The 15502-nt window shown below is 46.3% G+C and overlaps 1 protein-coding gene across 2 annotated transcripts in view; it reads right to left on the bottom strand.

Moving 5' to 3' along the window:
* The window catches only part of INSC (INSC spindle orientation adaptor protein), a 135760-nt gene that overhangs the window by 32264 nt on the left and 87994 nt on the right, over window positions 1-15502 (bottom strand). For both annotated transcript variants that reach the window (XM_010357099.2, XM_010357101.2), the window contains exon 7: window positions 10548-10673. In XM_010357099.2, coding sequence (XP_010355401.1) covers window positions 10548-10673 — 126 coding nt within the window. The remainder of the gene's footprint in view (window positions 1-10547; window positions 10674-15502) is intronic.

The following is a 15502-nucleotide window of genomic DNA, read 5'->3' as shown; positions in this document are numbered from 1 at the left end:
ATAGGAGCAGGAGAGTGACCTAGAGACATCCAAATTTTCTGTTTCTTTCTGTCCTTCCAGACACCTAAAGACTACAGGAAGATACAAGATGAGTGGGAATCACAAAGTGACTGGAATCCTGCTCATTGGTCGAGTCAGGATGGACCTGTTTGTCCAGGGTATAGTTAGAGGGCAAATTCAATTATAATCAGAAAGGAGAGAAAGAGTCATGTCCAAGGAAGCAAAGACAAGAGACAGCCCAAGAGAAAGGGCAAAGCATTTCATGGAATAAATAAACCCATGGGTCAGAGGCAGAATGCTAATGTGGACTGTACACCAGATAGGGACAAGGTTCAGGATGACGTCTGTAACAGTCTAAGGGGTTAATTAAAGACTCCCTTTATACAATGACGTGTTTGTTTTACGGAGTGGTGGTAGAGCTGAGAGCTCCATAGAAAGGTACCGAAGCTAAAATAGGCCTTCAGGATGATAATATTATCCTCCTCCAAACTAATATATCCCAGCACTCAACTTCTTTTGCTATGTCAAACAAGAATCTTTAGTTAAAAGCTAAATGGAAAAACACAAATATTAATATGTAATATGGAATGGAACAATGAATGAAAGGGATTATACAACCAGTTTGGCAGGCAAGTCAGTGACATAGAGAAATAAAGAGACATACAGGCAGAGAAAGCAGGGATGAGTTATTAAGGTGGAAAGCAATTATGGATTGAATAACTTAAGAGTATATAAAGTAAATAATTTCCCTATTAAGCAGATGATTTTCCCTATAGCTGATTTTCAAACAGATGCTCTGAAGGTGCTTTGGGGGTGGATTTCCCTTTGGGCTAGGTTTACCAGGCATGTGCTGGTAAGAACATACCAAGTTTTCAGCAAAGCACTACTGGGTGCAGCTGGGATCTGAATTGTACCCAACCTGCTTCTAGATCAGTGGTCCTCAGCCTGGTTCTTAGATGATTAGAATCATCTAGGACAGTTTTAAAGACACATATATCCAGACTTCACCACCAGAAATTTGAATGTAATTGGTCTGTGGTGCAGTCTTTGTATCATTAAGCTTTTATTTTTGTTTTTGTTTTTTTGAGACAAGGTCTCACTCTGTCACCCAGGTTGGAGTGCAGTGATCTGCCCGCCTCAACCTCCTAAAGTGCTGGGGGTATCATTCATTTGTAAAACTCCTCAAGTAACTCTCATGGACATCCTGAGTTGAGCAGCACTGTTCCAGAGATATGTGTAATACAAGGAAGTTGCACAACCTTTAGAGCAAGAAAAGCCTGGGCTCCTTGCTGACTTGGTGAAATGAGCAAGTTATCTACCTTCTATGAGCCTCATTTTTAATCCTTAAAATAATAACGGTATCATACTTAATAATAAAATAATAAATTAAATATTGACAGCTTTTTACCTGAAATCAGTAACAAGATAAAGATATCCATTATCACTGCTCTCATTTAAAACCATACTGCCCAATGCAATCAGACAAGAAATGCAAAAATAGAAGGATTGAAAAAGGAAAAGCAAAACTGTCATTATTTACAGATGACATAATTGTGTACATAGAAAACCCTAATGAATCTATACACTATTAAAAACAGTAAGTAAATATAGCGAGTAATATTACTGGATACAATATCAAATTTGTATTTTTTATGTATTAGCAACAACAGAAAATAAAAATTAAAAAACACCATTTACATTTGCATGAAATCATAACTAGGAATAAATCTAAAAAAGATGTGCAAGATGCCAGCACTAAAAACTCAAAACATTGCTGAGAGAAATTAAAGACTGTATGAAGTAGAGATATGTACTTTGTTCATTGATTAGGATATTCTACATTGTTTAAGATGTCCATTTCTGGCGGGGCACAGTGACTCATGCCGGTAATTCCAGTACTTTAGGAGGCTGAGGTGAGCGGATCACCTGAGGTCAGAGAGGCTGAGGTGGGCGGATTACCTGAGGTCAGGAGTTCAAGATCAGTCTGGCTAACACGATGAAATCCCATCTCTACTAAAAATACAAAATTAGCTGGGCGTAGTGGCACACACCTGTAATCCTAGCTACTCCGGAGGCTGAGGCAGGAGAATCGCATGAACCTGGGAGGCAGAGGTTGCAGTGAGCCAGAATCATGCCACCACACTCCATCCTGGGTGACAAAGCGAGACTTCGTCTCCAAAAAAAAAAAAAACAACGAGGTCCATTTCCAAAAATTTAAATTTTTAAAAATCTCAATCAACATTTCAGCAGGTATTTTTGTGGACATTGACAAGCTGATTCTAAAGTGTATATAAAACAGCAAAGAAATTAAGAATTACCAAGATAATCTTAAAGAAGAACAAAGTTGGTAAATTTATGTTACCAAATAGAAAAATGTATTAGACTATACAGGCCCAGTGCTCTATTGGCACAAGACGAACAAAAGGGCTAATGGAACAGGAAAAAAATCCAGAAACAGACTCATGCATATATCACTATTTTTTTAAAAAAGAAAAAGGTATCACTTCAATTCAGTGTTGAAAGTATAGTCTTTTCAATAAACGGTGCTGGCTCAATTGGGTGTCCATATAGGGGAAAAATTGAATTTGTAAACCTCCCCTACTCCCCCACTCACTCCGCCCCACACACTGGCCTTGATTGTTGGTCCTGGAGCCCAGAGCCTCAACGGCCCCAGGAGAAGCCTACCTCAGGCAGCCTGATGGAGCTGCCACTGGTATTCTTATCCACCAGGGGTCGCTGTTGCACAGCACATGCGGTCCCACCGAGTCTCCGCGAATGGAGCCTGCTCCTGCAAACCCACTGCTGCACTTAGGCACCCGGACTGCCTGGCAGCCCCATCCCTTCTCCAAACTCAGGTTGCACCTGGCAGGAAAGGCGTAGTCCCCGAGCCAGCAAGGCCTTCCTTCAGTCTGGAAAGTACTGGCCTGTAATCTCAGCCTAGATCTTTGTTAGAAGGGAAGAGGGCCGGTGGGGCAGTGGCTGATTTAGTTCCTGCCTCTTTGCATCCTGGCCTCCTTAAATGCCCCCACCTCAGCCATCAAGACAGACAGACAGGAGCTTTGGCATGTCGAAAGTGAACAAGCCACAATCCCTCTGGGAAGGCTCGGTCATGGGCCCTGCCCCCTTGCAAGACTGGGAAGAGTGGCAGTGACAGTGCCAGCCCCAATTCCTTTCTGCCTGTCAGAGTCACAGCACAGACAGCTAATCTGGGACCCTGGGGCTCTCTGCAAAGCCTTAGCCCATTCCCATGGGAATTGAAGGCTATCGTTTGGGGGTGTGAGGAGTGGAGGAAGCTGATAATCCTAAATGGGTTGAGTGCCAAAGAGGGGTGAAGAGGCACCTGCAACCTTCATTCAGAGGCATTCTCTTTCTCTCTCTCTCTAAAAGCTACTCCTAGGTAAAGACAGGATTGCAAGACAAATTAAGCAGATTTTTTGCCTTGCATTCACAGCCCCTCTGTCTCTATCCAGCCTGGCTTATATATTAGAACCAACTCTAGCAAGATAGTAGCTTTGCCTTGGGTTCTGCACACTATGACACCATTCACCTAATGGGACCAGGGGGCGCACTTAGGATTAGGAGCAAAAACGCAGGGTTCTCAGTCTAGCCTCTGTCCCTCCCAGTATCTCTATCCTTTCCAGCTTCAATTTGCTCTTCTGTAAATAAGATGGAGGTGACCATCTCTCCCTGCCCTCCTTACAAAATGACTGTGAAAAGCAAATGGGCATAATGGTGAGAAAAACTGATTAAAGTGAGGGTGTTTTGCTTGCTTGAATTTTTTATTCATTTTTTGCAAAAATTAGCTGTTTCTGACCATCTGCAATCATACAGGGAGCAGACAGTGGAGAGAGACTCCTATAAAACAGCAGCTGGGGCCACAGAGCCTCCCCACCACCCCCCCTTGCAGCCCACTCCCTCCTGCCCAGGGCCTCTGGGACTTCAAGAGCGCAGTCGAGGCCTCTCTGTCTTCATCTCTCATTCAGCCCAGCACCTCAGCTGTCAGGGCCTGTTGATGCCAAGAAGCTGCCCCAGGAAATAAGGGTGGGGCGTGAGGGAGCTGCATGGAGACAGGCAGCAGTTTTTCCAGCTCTTGCCCTTGGTGATTTTCTTCTTGGACTTGAAATTGAGCCCTTCTCCCTCCCCGCTCTCCCCTCATCTTTAATTTCTGTATTGATTTTCATTAAACTCCCCCCTTGGCTCCAGCACAGGGTGAACTAACTCGTTATTTGAAAACATAAAACAAAAGGGAGGGGTGAGAATAAAAGGATGCTCTTTTGAAAGTGAGGCCATCTCTGGTCTTAAGGCTGGAAAAGACAATGACCAGAACTGTCCTGCAGGTTGTCTGAGCCTTGGGCTTTGAGTGCCCCCCACGCCTTATGGCCATAGACCTGTAGCTTCCTATCCCTAACATCTCCAGCCCCTCATCCAGACCATAGTCCCCAGTCCAACTCTAGTCTGCAGCCCCCTCTAACCCCATCCTGACCTGGCCCCATCCTACCACAATCCCTGAACCAGCAGTGCCCTGACCTTCCCTTTTACCACTCAGAGCACCTGGCACCCTGCCATAGTCATTGCAAAATCCCCAACAACCAGGTCCTTTGGGGGCAATGTGAAGTTTTCCCCAGACCAACCTGAAAAAGTGGAAACAAATGGGCATGGGAGGAGGAAAAGGAAACAAACATAGGCAGAGTGCTTTCTCCATGCAGGCATCATTGCTGCAAGACCCACCCATATTGTTTCATTGCATCACCGGAGGTGGTAAGGTGGTAATCCCATTTTACAGAAGATGAGGCTGGGGTTCAGACAGGAGAAGTGACTTGCTCCCTCACCTCTCTTCAGCCTTCCCCAAACCCTGCAATCCTCCCGCTTGGTAATGGCAGTTCACCTTGTCAGCTCCAGTCCTCCAGGAAGGCTACCCTGAGCAGTCTACCCTTACCAGGTTGGGTTCATCTGCTCTTGCTGGACTGTGTGGCTCTGGGGCCCTTACTCCCTCCTTGGCCCTCATTTTCTCCCTCAGGTCTTCTTCCAAGTGAGGTCCAGAGACTACTGCCTCCTTCTTGGGGCTCCCCCAATTCACTGAACACAGAGACCCTGAAAGACTTGGAGCTCCATGGGGTGGCTCCCTGCTGTGGCGTCCCCTCTGCCCCTGCCCTTGTTAAGACTGCTTTCCTCTGGCTTGCCTGGGAGCTCCTCCCTGGCCTTTCTGGGACCAGCTTCATTGCCTCTTTGGTGCTGCCTGCACCGGCAACCCCACCAGAGGTGGGGCCTCCTGCCTATAGCCTCTGATGGCCACAGGACAGCCCTTACCACTGTCTGTCCTGCTGGGCCTCTCACCATCAGCTATCCTGGGAGGCAGGGAGCCTGTCTTTTCTCCAGAGCCCAGCACAGGGGATGGGAATGAGGAGTGATGTCAGATGAGGACACAGGGAAGGAAGGACAGATGTCCTGAAGCTTAGGATGTGGGGAGGCTGCAGCCCGGATGAGCCAGACCTCCATGTGACAGCTCTGAAAAGAAAGAATGGGGCCTCAAAAGGCCTGTCAGACACTTGTGGAGAGGCCTTTGCTGTGTGTTGGCATCTTGCCTCCATCCCTGCTTGGTGGGTGTCCATGTCGGGCCCCTGCCCAGGCCAACACAGAGAAGTCAGCTCCCAGGGAGTCATCCCTCTGCAGTCCTTGCCTCAGAAGGACCAGCTCTCCCCAGGTAGCAGAGGAAAGAGCAGGAGTTTAGAATCAGCCAGACTTGGGTTTGCATCCAAGCTCTACATTCACGACTGAGGAAACACAGTCTCCTAGTCTCAGTTTCCTTATCTGTTAAAGGGAAAGGCTGTGAGGACTCATCCCCCCACCCCACCCAGCTTCTCCATGTGTGCACTTCACTGCAACTTTGACCAGGCCGGCCCCTCTCCCACATGCCAGCCCTCCCTTCCCCACCAGACCCTAACCTTCCATTCATTTTCAGAGTCACAGTGATTAGCATTGTACCTGCCACAATCACAGTAGCCACAATTTATTCACTGCCTACTCTGTGCCAAGCATCATATTACTATACATGAGGAAGATTTTATAGGTTCATTTTACTGATCAAGAAACTATGCTAAGAAAATCTCCCAGGATAACATATCCAAGCTCACAGTGAGAAAAATCTGCTCAAACCCAGGATTGCCTGACTCTAGTTCCCGGTCTCTCCACTGTAATAGGCTGCTTCAATGATAAAAGAAGGAATTCGTAGAGTGAATTAATGGTGGACTTTGTAAGAGAACAAATGAGTAAGTTTACTTATTATTTTATTTTATTTTATTTATTTTTTTAACAGTATCTAGCTATGTTGCCCAGGCGAGTCTGGCTTCATGCAATGCTCCTGCCGCACCATCCTAAAGCACTGGAATTTGAGTGAGTTTAAAAGTAAGTGAATGACTGACTGGCAAACAGAAGGAATGAAGCAGCAGAGATGAAGTGACTTCCTGTGAGTAAGTGAATGAGACCATGACTGAATCTATGACCACACAAGTCCCCCAAACCGGGCAAGGCTCAGGCATGACACAGCAGTAACTGGAATGGATGCAGTGACCTGTCTAGACCCACAACTCCGCTGGAGACTGTGCAGGATTTAATGAACCTCTTCAAGGTTGAAGGAAAGGAGGGGGAAGCCACACAACAGAGACGAATTTCACCAAATCCAGCACATTTCCCACTGCCAATTAATTAAGCAAACCTCAGTGAGAAGGCCAGGCCAGTAAATCAGGAAGGGAAGGCTGGAACTTTGATGTGATCTAATTAGGCCATGAACTATGCCCAGCGAGTGGGTGGCTGGCAAGAGCCCCAGGGAACCACACTTCCCCACTCCACCTTCACTCACCTGTCACTCTGTGGTTTCTACAATCCAGCCTGTGCCTGGTCTTCACCATCTTCCATCCTCAACACTGACAATGGCCAACCTCACCAGAGCCTCTGTGGGCAGGGCTGAGCAGCCCAGGTCACGGAGGGTGGCAAGCGTGGACAGGACCCAGAGAGGGCACATAGGTGGAGAGTCGGGGAGATTGAGGCCCTCACAGATGTCTCTAGAACGTCTCACAACTTTGGAAGCAATATGATATGGAGGAAAAGAGCATGGACAGTGGCCTCACAATATCAGATTTTGAGTCCTGGGTCTGCACAATGGTTAATAGCCCAGGCTAGCTCTCGCCCAGCAGAGCTGGAATTATATTACTGCCTGGGCCATTTTTTAGCTGTGTGCAGTTGAGCAAGTTGCTTCGTGTCTCTGAGTCTCCCTTTCTTCTGTAAGCAGTGGGGATATAACAGGATGGTAGGGAATAAATGACTTGATGAAAGGAGGGGCTTAGCAAAGTGCTTGCCCAAAGCAAGTATTTGATATATGTTAGTTATTGTTCCTCTCATCATGGTCATGACATCCTCCTTACCTGCTAGAACTGGGCTCGGCAAGGATTTTCTACAGATGGCCAGAAAGTAAATATTTTTGGCTTTCCAGACTATATGGTCTCTGTTGCAACTATTCAGTTCTGCTGTTTTGGTATGAAAGCACATAGAGAACACCCAAACAAAAGAGTGTAGTTGTGTTCTAATAAAACTATGAGCTGAACTTTGAATTTCACATAAGTTTTCAAGGGACACAAAATTTTATTCTTCTTCTGTTTTTTTCCAACCATTTAAAAATGAAAAAAAAAAATCATTCTTAGCTGATGGGCCATACAAGGCAGATAGTAGGCTGAATTTAGCCCATGGACCATAACTTGCTATCTTCTAGACTAGAATGTAAGCTCCATGAAGACAAAGAGTTTTGTCTGTTTTGTTCACTGTTATACTCCCAGCGCCTAAAACAGTGCCTGGCAAATAGCAGATTGGAAATATTTGCAGAATGAATGAATTACATAATGTATGATTTCACACAAGAAGTCATTTCACCTCTCTGGATGTCAGTTTTCTCATCCATACTATGGGGACACTTTCAAACCTGAAGTAAGCATCAAATGAAATTAGAATCCATGTGGGGTCACTCTGCAAGCTCTACAACTGCTATACAATGTAGTTGTTATTTCTGATCACTCAGGGGCCCTTGCCAGGGCAAGTCTTATTCCTCTTCAGTGCCTGGCAAAGAGGAAATATTTCATGAGTGTCTGTGTATTATAAGTAATCTGTCCTGGAGGGGAGAAATGTCCAGGTAAGCTACTATCCCCTATGCCAGTTGGGGGTGTGAGGGGTTAGCACATTGGCCAGGAACAGCAAGGCGGTCTGGGATTAAGCTGCAGGGACCTTTTCAGTGCTCTCAGAGTAACCATTAAACTAGCGAGGTCGTGACACACACTGGGTGTTGGACTATGGCAGATGTGGGTCCAAATTCTGGCTCCAATACTTACTATGTTATTTAGGCAAGTCACTTAAACTATCTGGGATTCCATTTCCTTATCTTTAAGATGGAGATACTAATAGTGCTCACCTCACAAGGTTCTGGTGCATTAATGAAAGGACATATGTAGTGGACTAGCTCAGCACCTGGCACGTAGTAACCCCCCAGACTATGAGCATCTCTTTCTCCTTTTGCTCAACTGGGCAGGGTCTGAATCCCAGGCTAGGACCTGGGCCATCTGTACTGGGAAAGACACATTAAAGCACTCTGGCATTTGAGCAGCATCAGATAGGTGAAAGGAAAAATGCCTCCAGCTGTCCCAGCTGCACATGTTTTCAGCTCTAAACAAACAAACGAAAACCCTGCTGTTTTTCTTCCCTGAATTGAAAACTTCCTTCTGCACTGCAAGCTCACTAAAGTCATACAATCTGCTGCTTTTGGAGAGCTGGTGATCCCAAGCTCCTTTTATCTTCTCCTCCCATTTTCCCTGCCAACCAGACAGGAAAGGTGAGAAACAAACCCCATTTGGTTGTTTGTACACTATCCAAGAAAGAACAAGTTTTATAGGAGAAGGGAGGGAATTATTCAGAACATGAAGTTGAGCATGCTCAATGCATTTCCTTTGTCAAGTCCACCTGTCTGTCTCTCCCTCTCTCTCTCACCACCCTCCCCATTCCTCTATTTTGCCATATAAGAGAGCACACACATAGCATGTCTGTGCTCACACAATCAGACAGGCCACTGGAATAGAGATAACTGTAATTGGTTTCAGTCTTATGAGACTTGGATTTGGCTTTTGGTTCTCTCATTTAATAGCTATATGACCTTGAGTTAGTCACTTCTCTCCTCAGAGCCTCGCTACCCAATGAGTAGCACAACGAAGGAGTAAGCATGGATTTCTCACCTTCAAATCTAGTGCTTATAGCAACTAGATGTGAAAACTTCCAACCCAGTGGGAAGAGGGCACTCTGTCTAAAAAGCTGGCACTAGCTCCTCTACTATCTTGCTCTGTCACCTCAGGCAAATTACTTCCCTATTCTGACCTGTAGCCTTGTCATCTGTAAAATGAGCAGGTTCCCTATCCACATTCCATCCTTAGCTAAGAGCATCTCTAAGCTCATGATTCTATGACCCTGTCCCGATAATCTGAGTAGATTTGGAAGGAGGCAGGGTAAAAAGTAAGATGACCATTTGTCTAGGAGTCCAGACCAAAGTGAAGAAACTGAGGGTAGGGTGGAGTTATTTGGGCTGCCAGGACTAGACTGTGGGACATGGAGGCAGAGGACAGACAGCAGTTTGCTGGCCCCTGTCCCCATTTAGACCAGCTCACAGGAACAGACTCAGATCCTACCCCAAATCCTGCAGGTACCACCATAGTACCAGGACACACCAGGCCTTTCCACTTTTCTATAAGAATTTTCAGCATCTTTCCTGGAAACTTGGTTGGGAAACCCCAGATTTCAGCCCCTGCCTCCCAGCCCTCCTGGCTGGAGTCTCCAAGAGCCTATCCACAAGCTCAGACTCACACATGTCTGAATAGAGGAGCAGCCTCAGCCCCACAACCAGGGAAGGGGTCGGGGTGGCTGGAATTAGTTATGTCACCATAGATCAGGCTTGAGCAGAGGCATTAGGGCCTATCTGATCACCACCTTCCTTCTCTAACCCTACCCTACTCCCATGCCATCTTGGCCCAGGGAGCACTTGGACTGGGGCTTCCACCTCCCTCACCCAAGCCCACTGGTCTTTAGTGGAGAGGAGTCCCATTTGCTCTCCCAGGCACCCAGTGCTGCCCTTCTCTTGCCCAGGATCTGGATCCTCTTCCATCTTCAGGAGGCCTGCTGTGGGTGAAGAATCAACCACCCTGAACCCCAGCAGCACCCCTGACTTGCCTGCCTTCTACCATGTTCCACCCACAGCAGTCTCCCCAGTTGTCACCCCACCTAGGAAGTGCTGAGTGCCCCTTTGAGCCCTGCCTTTCCTGCTCAGGCTCCTCAGTCCCCATCTCCTTCACCTCTTCGCCAACTCCCAGAGTCCAGGTCCCAGCAGCCCTATCTAAATGGTGCCTGGGAAAAGGACTACTCAGGGCATTTGCTCCATGAAAAGGAACAGATGGCTACCATGAGGCCTAGCCCTCACCGCTACCTGGCTTGAGGAGCTCAGGTACCACCCAGCCAGCTGTCCTTACCTTCTCCAGCTGGTGGACACCCTCTTCCACGCAGCAGATGGAGGCCAGTGTGCGGAGCGCCTGGGGGTACAAGCACCGGAAAGTGTCCTGCCGGCAAACCTTGAAGAGTGCTACAACCCCACCCTCCTGCCAAGAGAAAGAAATATCACATCATCTTATTACTGTTGACCTTGTCTGGGGCTAACTCAAGAATAAGTGACATCCCTGATTCGCCAGATATGCTTTCGGGTCCTCCCTGCCTCCAGCAATCACCGCCCCGCACACACTTAACACACTTACGCTCACATGTTCACATGTATGCTACCCAGAAATGCTGGTTCCAGAAATAATGTTACCCTTTATAGTCCAAGCTGGAGATGGGATACCATAAATGCTTCTGGGGCTCGGGAGCCAGGGGCCAAGGCAGGCATATTTGCTAGGGCTGGCAATCAGAACCCTTCAACAGGGTTCCCAAACATCTGGCAACTCCCTTGGAGCAACCCCCCGTAGAGCAGGCCTGGAGTCACAGGAAGCAGGTCCTAGAAACCAATCTGAGGCAGGTGGGAGGAACTGACTAGCTCTCCCTCTCCTAACAGTCACCAGGCTATTCCTCGGATCCTTCCAACTGCTGTGGGAGGCAGGCAAAAAAAAGGTTTCATTTATATTAGCACTACCATTTCCTCCCATTTTTTGATCGAAAAAGCTGAAGTCCAGATGGGTAAAATAATTCAGCCTATATTCACAACATCATTTTCACTCCTTTACTCCTGTTTGTGTATGTGTGTGTGTGTGTGTGTGTACAACCCTTTTAAAAACAATCATCCCAGCTCTTGAGTGTGGTGAATATGTCCTTTTCGCTTTGTGAGAGCTGTTTATGGAAACTTCTTTCCAGTAAAGTGCTTACCATCAGGCAAGAATCTGGGAGTGTGGAGCTCATTGTCCAGGTGCCCTGCTAACTAGTCAGACTTACTCATAATAATCACTGGAGCCAACCTTAGCTCTGGGAGCAAAGTGAGCCAAGAGATCACTAGAGTGACTAATCAAGGTGCCAAGCAAACCAGTGGCAACACTAACTGGGGCATTTAGAATGGCAGGAATTGGATATCCCACATCTAGCTTTGCCCAGATCTCTCCCTCTTTCCCTCCCTGAAGGCTGGCAGGGTGCCTAGGGTTGGCAGCAGTAAAGAATGTGTGAGCAACTGATCTGAACTGGGTCCCTTGGGGCACTAGCCTTGAACCTCATCACTCCTGGGTCTAACTAACCTCCTTGTACCAGTTCCCAAAACTAAGCAAAATGTTACAGGAAGAAGGGAAGTTCAGCAAAAGACCATCCTCTGTCAGGTTTTTGAGAATTCTGACAACAAAACCACCTACTATGTGCTAGGCTCAGTTCCATGTATGCTGAGGATGCAGCAGTGAATGGCTGATAAAACAATGAATGGACAATTGGAAGCAGCAGCCCAGCACAGGTTCACCAAATTAGCTCAATCCCAGATCTTCCCTCCCTCTCCATCCCACAATGATAGGCTCGTGGGCCCTTTTCATTCTAAGAGTTTTGTTGCTGGTCACTTCAGGGGTCAAGATGAAGATACCCAACTCTGGAGGAGTTCATAATTTCTGACATTTTATAATCAACTAAGAGTGATCACAATTTATATATTCCTACTTATCTTTGGGGTGGTTGAATTCCCCTCATTTCTTTTGGTGTGAAAGGGCATAACTTAGGCCTAGTACATTCATTCACGCATTCACAAATGTTAACGGTTTATTATAGGCCAGACATTACACTGGACACTGAGCAAGACTGCTTCAGTCCCATCCTTAATAAACTCATGGTCTCATAGAGAAGGCAGATGATTTTAAAAGTTGGTATAAAGCTGGATAGAGGGGCAATGACATGTGGTTGGGGGTGCAGGGTTAAAAGAACACAGAGCAGAAGCCCTAACATGCTTGGAGTATAGGGAGTTGTAGAAGGGTCAAGACAGAACCAACTCTGATTTTAAGTGCACATAATTACTTCAGTAAAAATGTCTGGCATGAGACAGACACTTACCCCTCTGATTCCTTGTTTCACAACCTTTACTCCTGCCTTCCTACTTTCCCATAGTTCCTGGGACATCTGCAAGAGGATTCTACATCCAGACCTCAGAGAGTCACTGAAGCAAAACCAAGTTACTCTTTAGAATGAGAAGAAAAGAAATGGAACTCCTGAGCTCACCTCAGCCAGCGCTGCTGGTCATTTCTAGCCTTCCTCCAGATGTAAATATACATTCATATATATGGATATATATATTTATATATGTGTGTGCTTATATTTAAACATACATATTGTATAACTATTATTTCTCCATATATGTAGACAGATGAGAGAGAGAGAGATGACTGATTGATAGACATTTACATCTGAAGCAGACAATGAAGAAACAGTGCCAAAGAATGCGCATGCCTGAGCCAGGATGAATGTGGCAGCCCTCCTTTGGCTCAGGAGGCACCGAGTCCAGCACAACTATATTTAAGCCTCTGCATGCATTTGCACTGGATTCTCATTACCTCTTTCTCAAGCCTGTGAAAAAATGGCCTTCTTAGCACTTTTAGCTACCAGGAGAGGGAGGGGGAAATTCCTGGATCCGAAAGAAGGAGATTCTGGTCCAAATCCTGGCTTTCCTGCTGGTTAAGTTTGGCTAAAAATGGGCTATGATAGTTATATGTCTGAGCTGTTGGGGGTGCAATTGAGTTAGTGCATGTGGAAAGGCCTAGTACCTGGTTCTGGAGAGTGTATAAGGGTCAGGCTATGTGAGGCTTCCTGGTTAGACGAATGTCTCACATCCTCATGAAGGAGGCCCTGAGGGCTAGGATATGTGGGAGGAGAGAGAAGGAAGGAGGCCACAGAGGAAATAAGATGGATTGGTCTTGAGGACCACTCTGGAGCCCCCATTCAAGAACCAAGTACAGCACTCATCCTGGAGTGAAGCTGGGAATGGCCTGAGCTAGCAGAATCACATTGTTGGCTAAAGCTTGTTTAATTTTATAGAAAGCTCTGGGCTCAGAGCCCAGCCACATAACAGTATGAATTATTCAGAGAGATTTGGGATGAGCTGTCATAAAGTGGGAAGAGATCACTTGTGGGGTGTGTGGGCTGGTGGTGGAAGGAATAACAGAGGAGCTAGTGGTGGGGGGGATAATTTTGATGAAGCCCAGAGGAGTTTTCTGTGCCCTGCACAGGGGAAGGGATGGAGTTTGCCACCATCATCACAGAGAGGTCTGGGCTTATTCTTTAGCCTTCAGAGGAACCCAAGAAGCTGAGAGGACAAGCCTCAGACAGGTTACCCATGTTTTCTCCCAGAGGCAGCTAAGATAGATGAAGGACCCAAACAAACAAAACAGCAGGCAGCAAAGAGGTGGATGAGGAAGGCCACTAGGTCACTGCCCCACACTGTCACAACACTGGGTACATCTACTGAGCATCCAGGGTGAGGATGCTGTGCAGGGCATGCCAGGGACTTCCAGCTCCTGCATCCCTGTCAGAACTGGAAACCCAAACACAGTAATTCTATGGGAGGAATTAGTTTCCCATCTTCTCCCAGAGAGAAGATTCAGGAAGGACTCCCTTTTCCAGCCCAGAAAAATGGATGAAAAGATGAGATGGAAAGATGGAAGTCCTCCCTGAATCTTTTTCTCTGCTTCAACACTCTGTCTACTTCATCCTTTAGACCTGAAATATCAGAAGGTTGAGATTAAGATTCTGGAATCTGTAGACCTGGTTAAAATCCCAGCTCTGCTTTCATATGTGTGACCTTGAATAAATTATTTATATTCTTTCTGAAACTCTGTTTCTTCATCTTCAAAATGGGAATTATAATTATGACAAATCAAAAGACTGTTGGAGAATCAGATGAGATGGTGAATAGAAAGCATAGCATCATGCTTGAGTAAACAATGGGCATGGAAGGTTGGTGGGAGAAAGGAAGAGAGTGGGAAGGAAGAAGTGAGAAGAAGAGGAAGAGGAGGGGCTGCTGAGAAGCAGTTCAGAACAGTAACCAGATGCGTAGTCTTTGCTGCCAAACAGCCAGGTTCAAATTCCAGTTCAGTCACTTACTAGCTTTGGACCTTTTCACTGTCTTAGCTCCCTCACCTGGAAAATGAGGGTAGATCCTGCCTACCACAGAGGATCATTGGGAGGTTAAAATATGTTATTTGTATAAAGCCCTTAAAACATTATCTGGCACAAAGTGAGTGCTATAAAACTAAATTTCTTATTACTACTGCTACTACAGTTGTCATCACAACCATCATCATCAGAGTTGATCACTTTTGGCTTCAGAAAGCTCATTTTCTCCCATTTGTCCCCAGCTCCTGCCAATGCCTCCCAGTTTTGACCTCCACCAGCCTCATACCCAGAGCAAGCAAGCTGATTACTGTGCAGTGGACCAGGAGCAGAAAAAGAGGAAATACTGATTAGGAGGGAGACAGATTTGTTGTAGCAGGGTTTTGCCTGGAAAGGGAAAGACTCTAGATTTTAACTAACTGAGCTGCTGAAATGGAAATAGCACTGACTCTAGAGCTGGACAAATTTGGTTTCAAATGTCAACTGCTCAAGGTATTCAACCACTGTGAGTCCTGGAGTTCTAACCTGTAAAACAGGGTCACTGATACACTTCTCAGAGGGGTCATGTAGATAAGATACAACAACTGTGTGAAAGTCCCTGCACAGGGCCTAGACACATAGGAAGCCACCAACAAATAGTAATTATTATCGTTGTTGTTAATATTCAGTAAGACTCAAGTATTCTCTCGGCAGGCTCTGGAGGGTGTGGCCCATGTAAATAATCAAATGATCATTCCAAATCTTTAAACAACTCCTGGTCATGGCTCTTGAGAGGCCAGAGGAGTGCTAGGGGCATGGGAGATCCCTGAGTAGCTGAGGAGGTGATGGAACAGCTGAGAAGCCTGTAGACAGAAATGTAGGAAGTGATGAC

This window comes from Rhinopithecus roxellana, chromosome 15 (assembly GCF_007565055.1).
Source record: "Rhinopithecus roxellana isolate Shanxi Qingling chromosome 15, ASM756505v1, whole genome shotgun sequence".
Lineage (NCBI taxonomy): Eukaryota > Metazoa > Chordata > Mammalia > Primates > Cercopithecidae > Rhinopithecus > Rhinopithecus roxellana.
The sequence above is the reverse complement of the archived record's forward strand: the minus strand, read 5'-3'. Positions and strand labels throughout refer to the sequence as shown.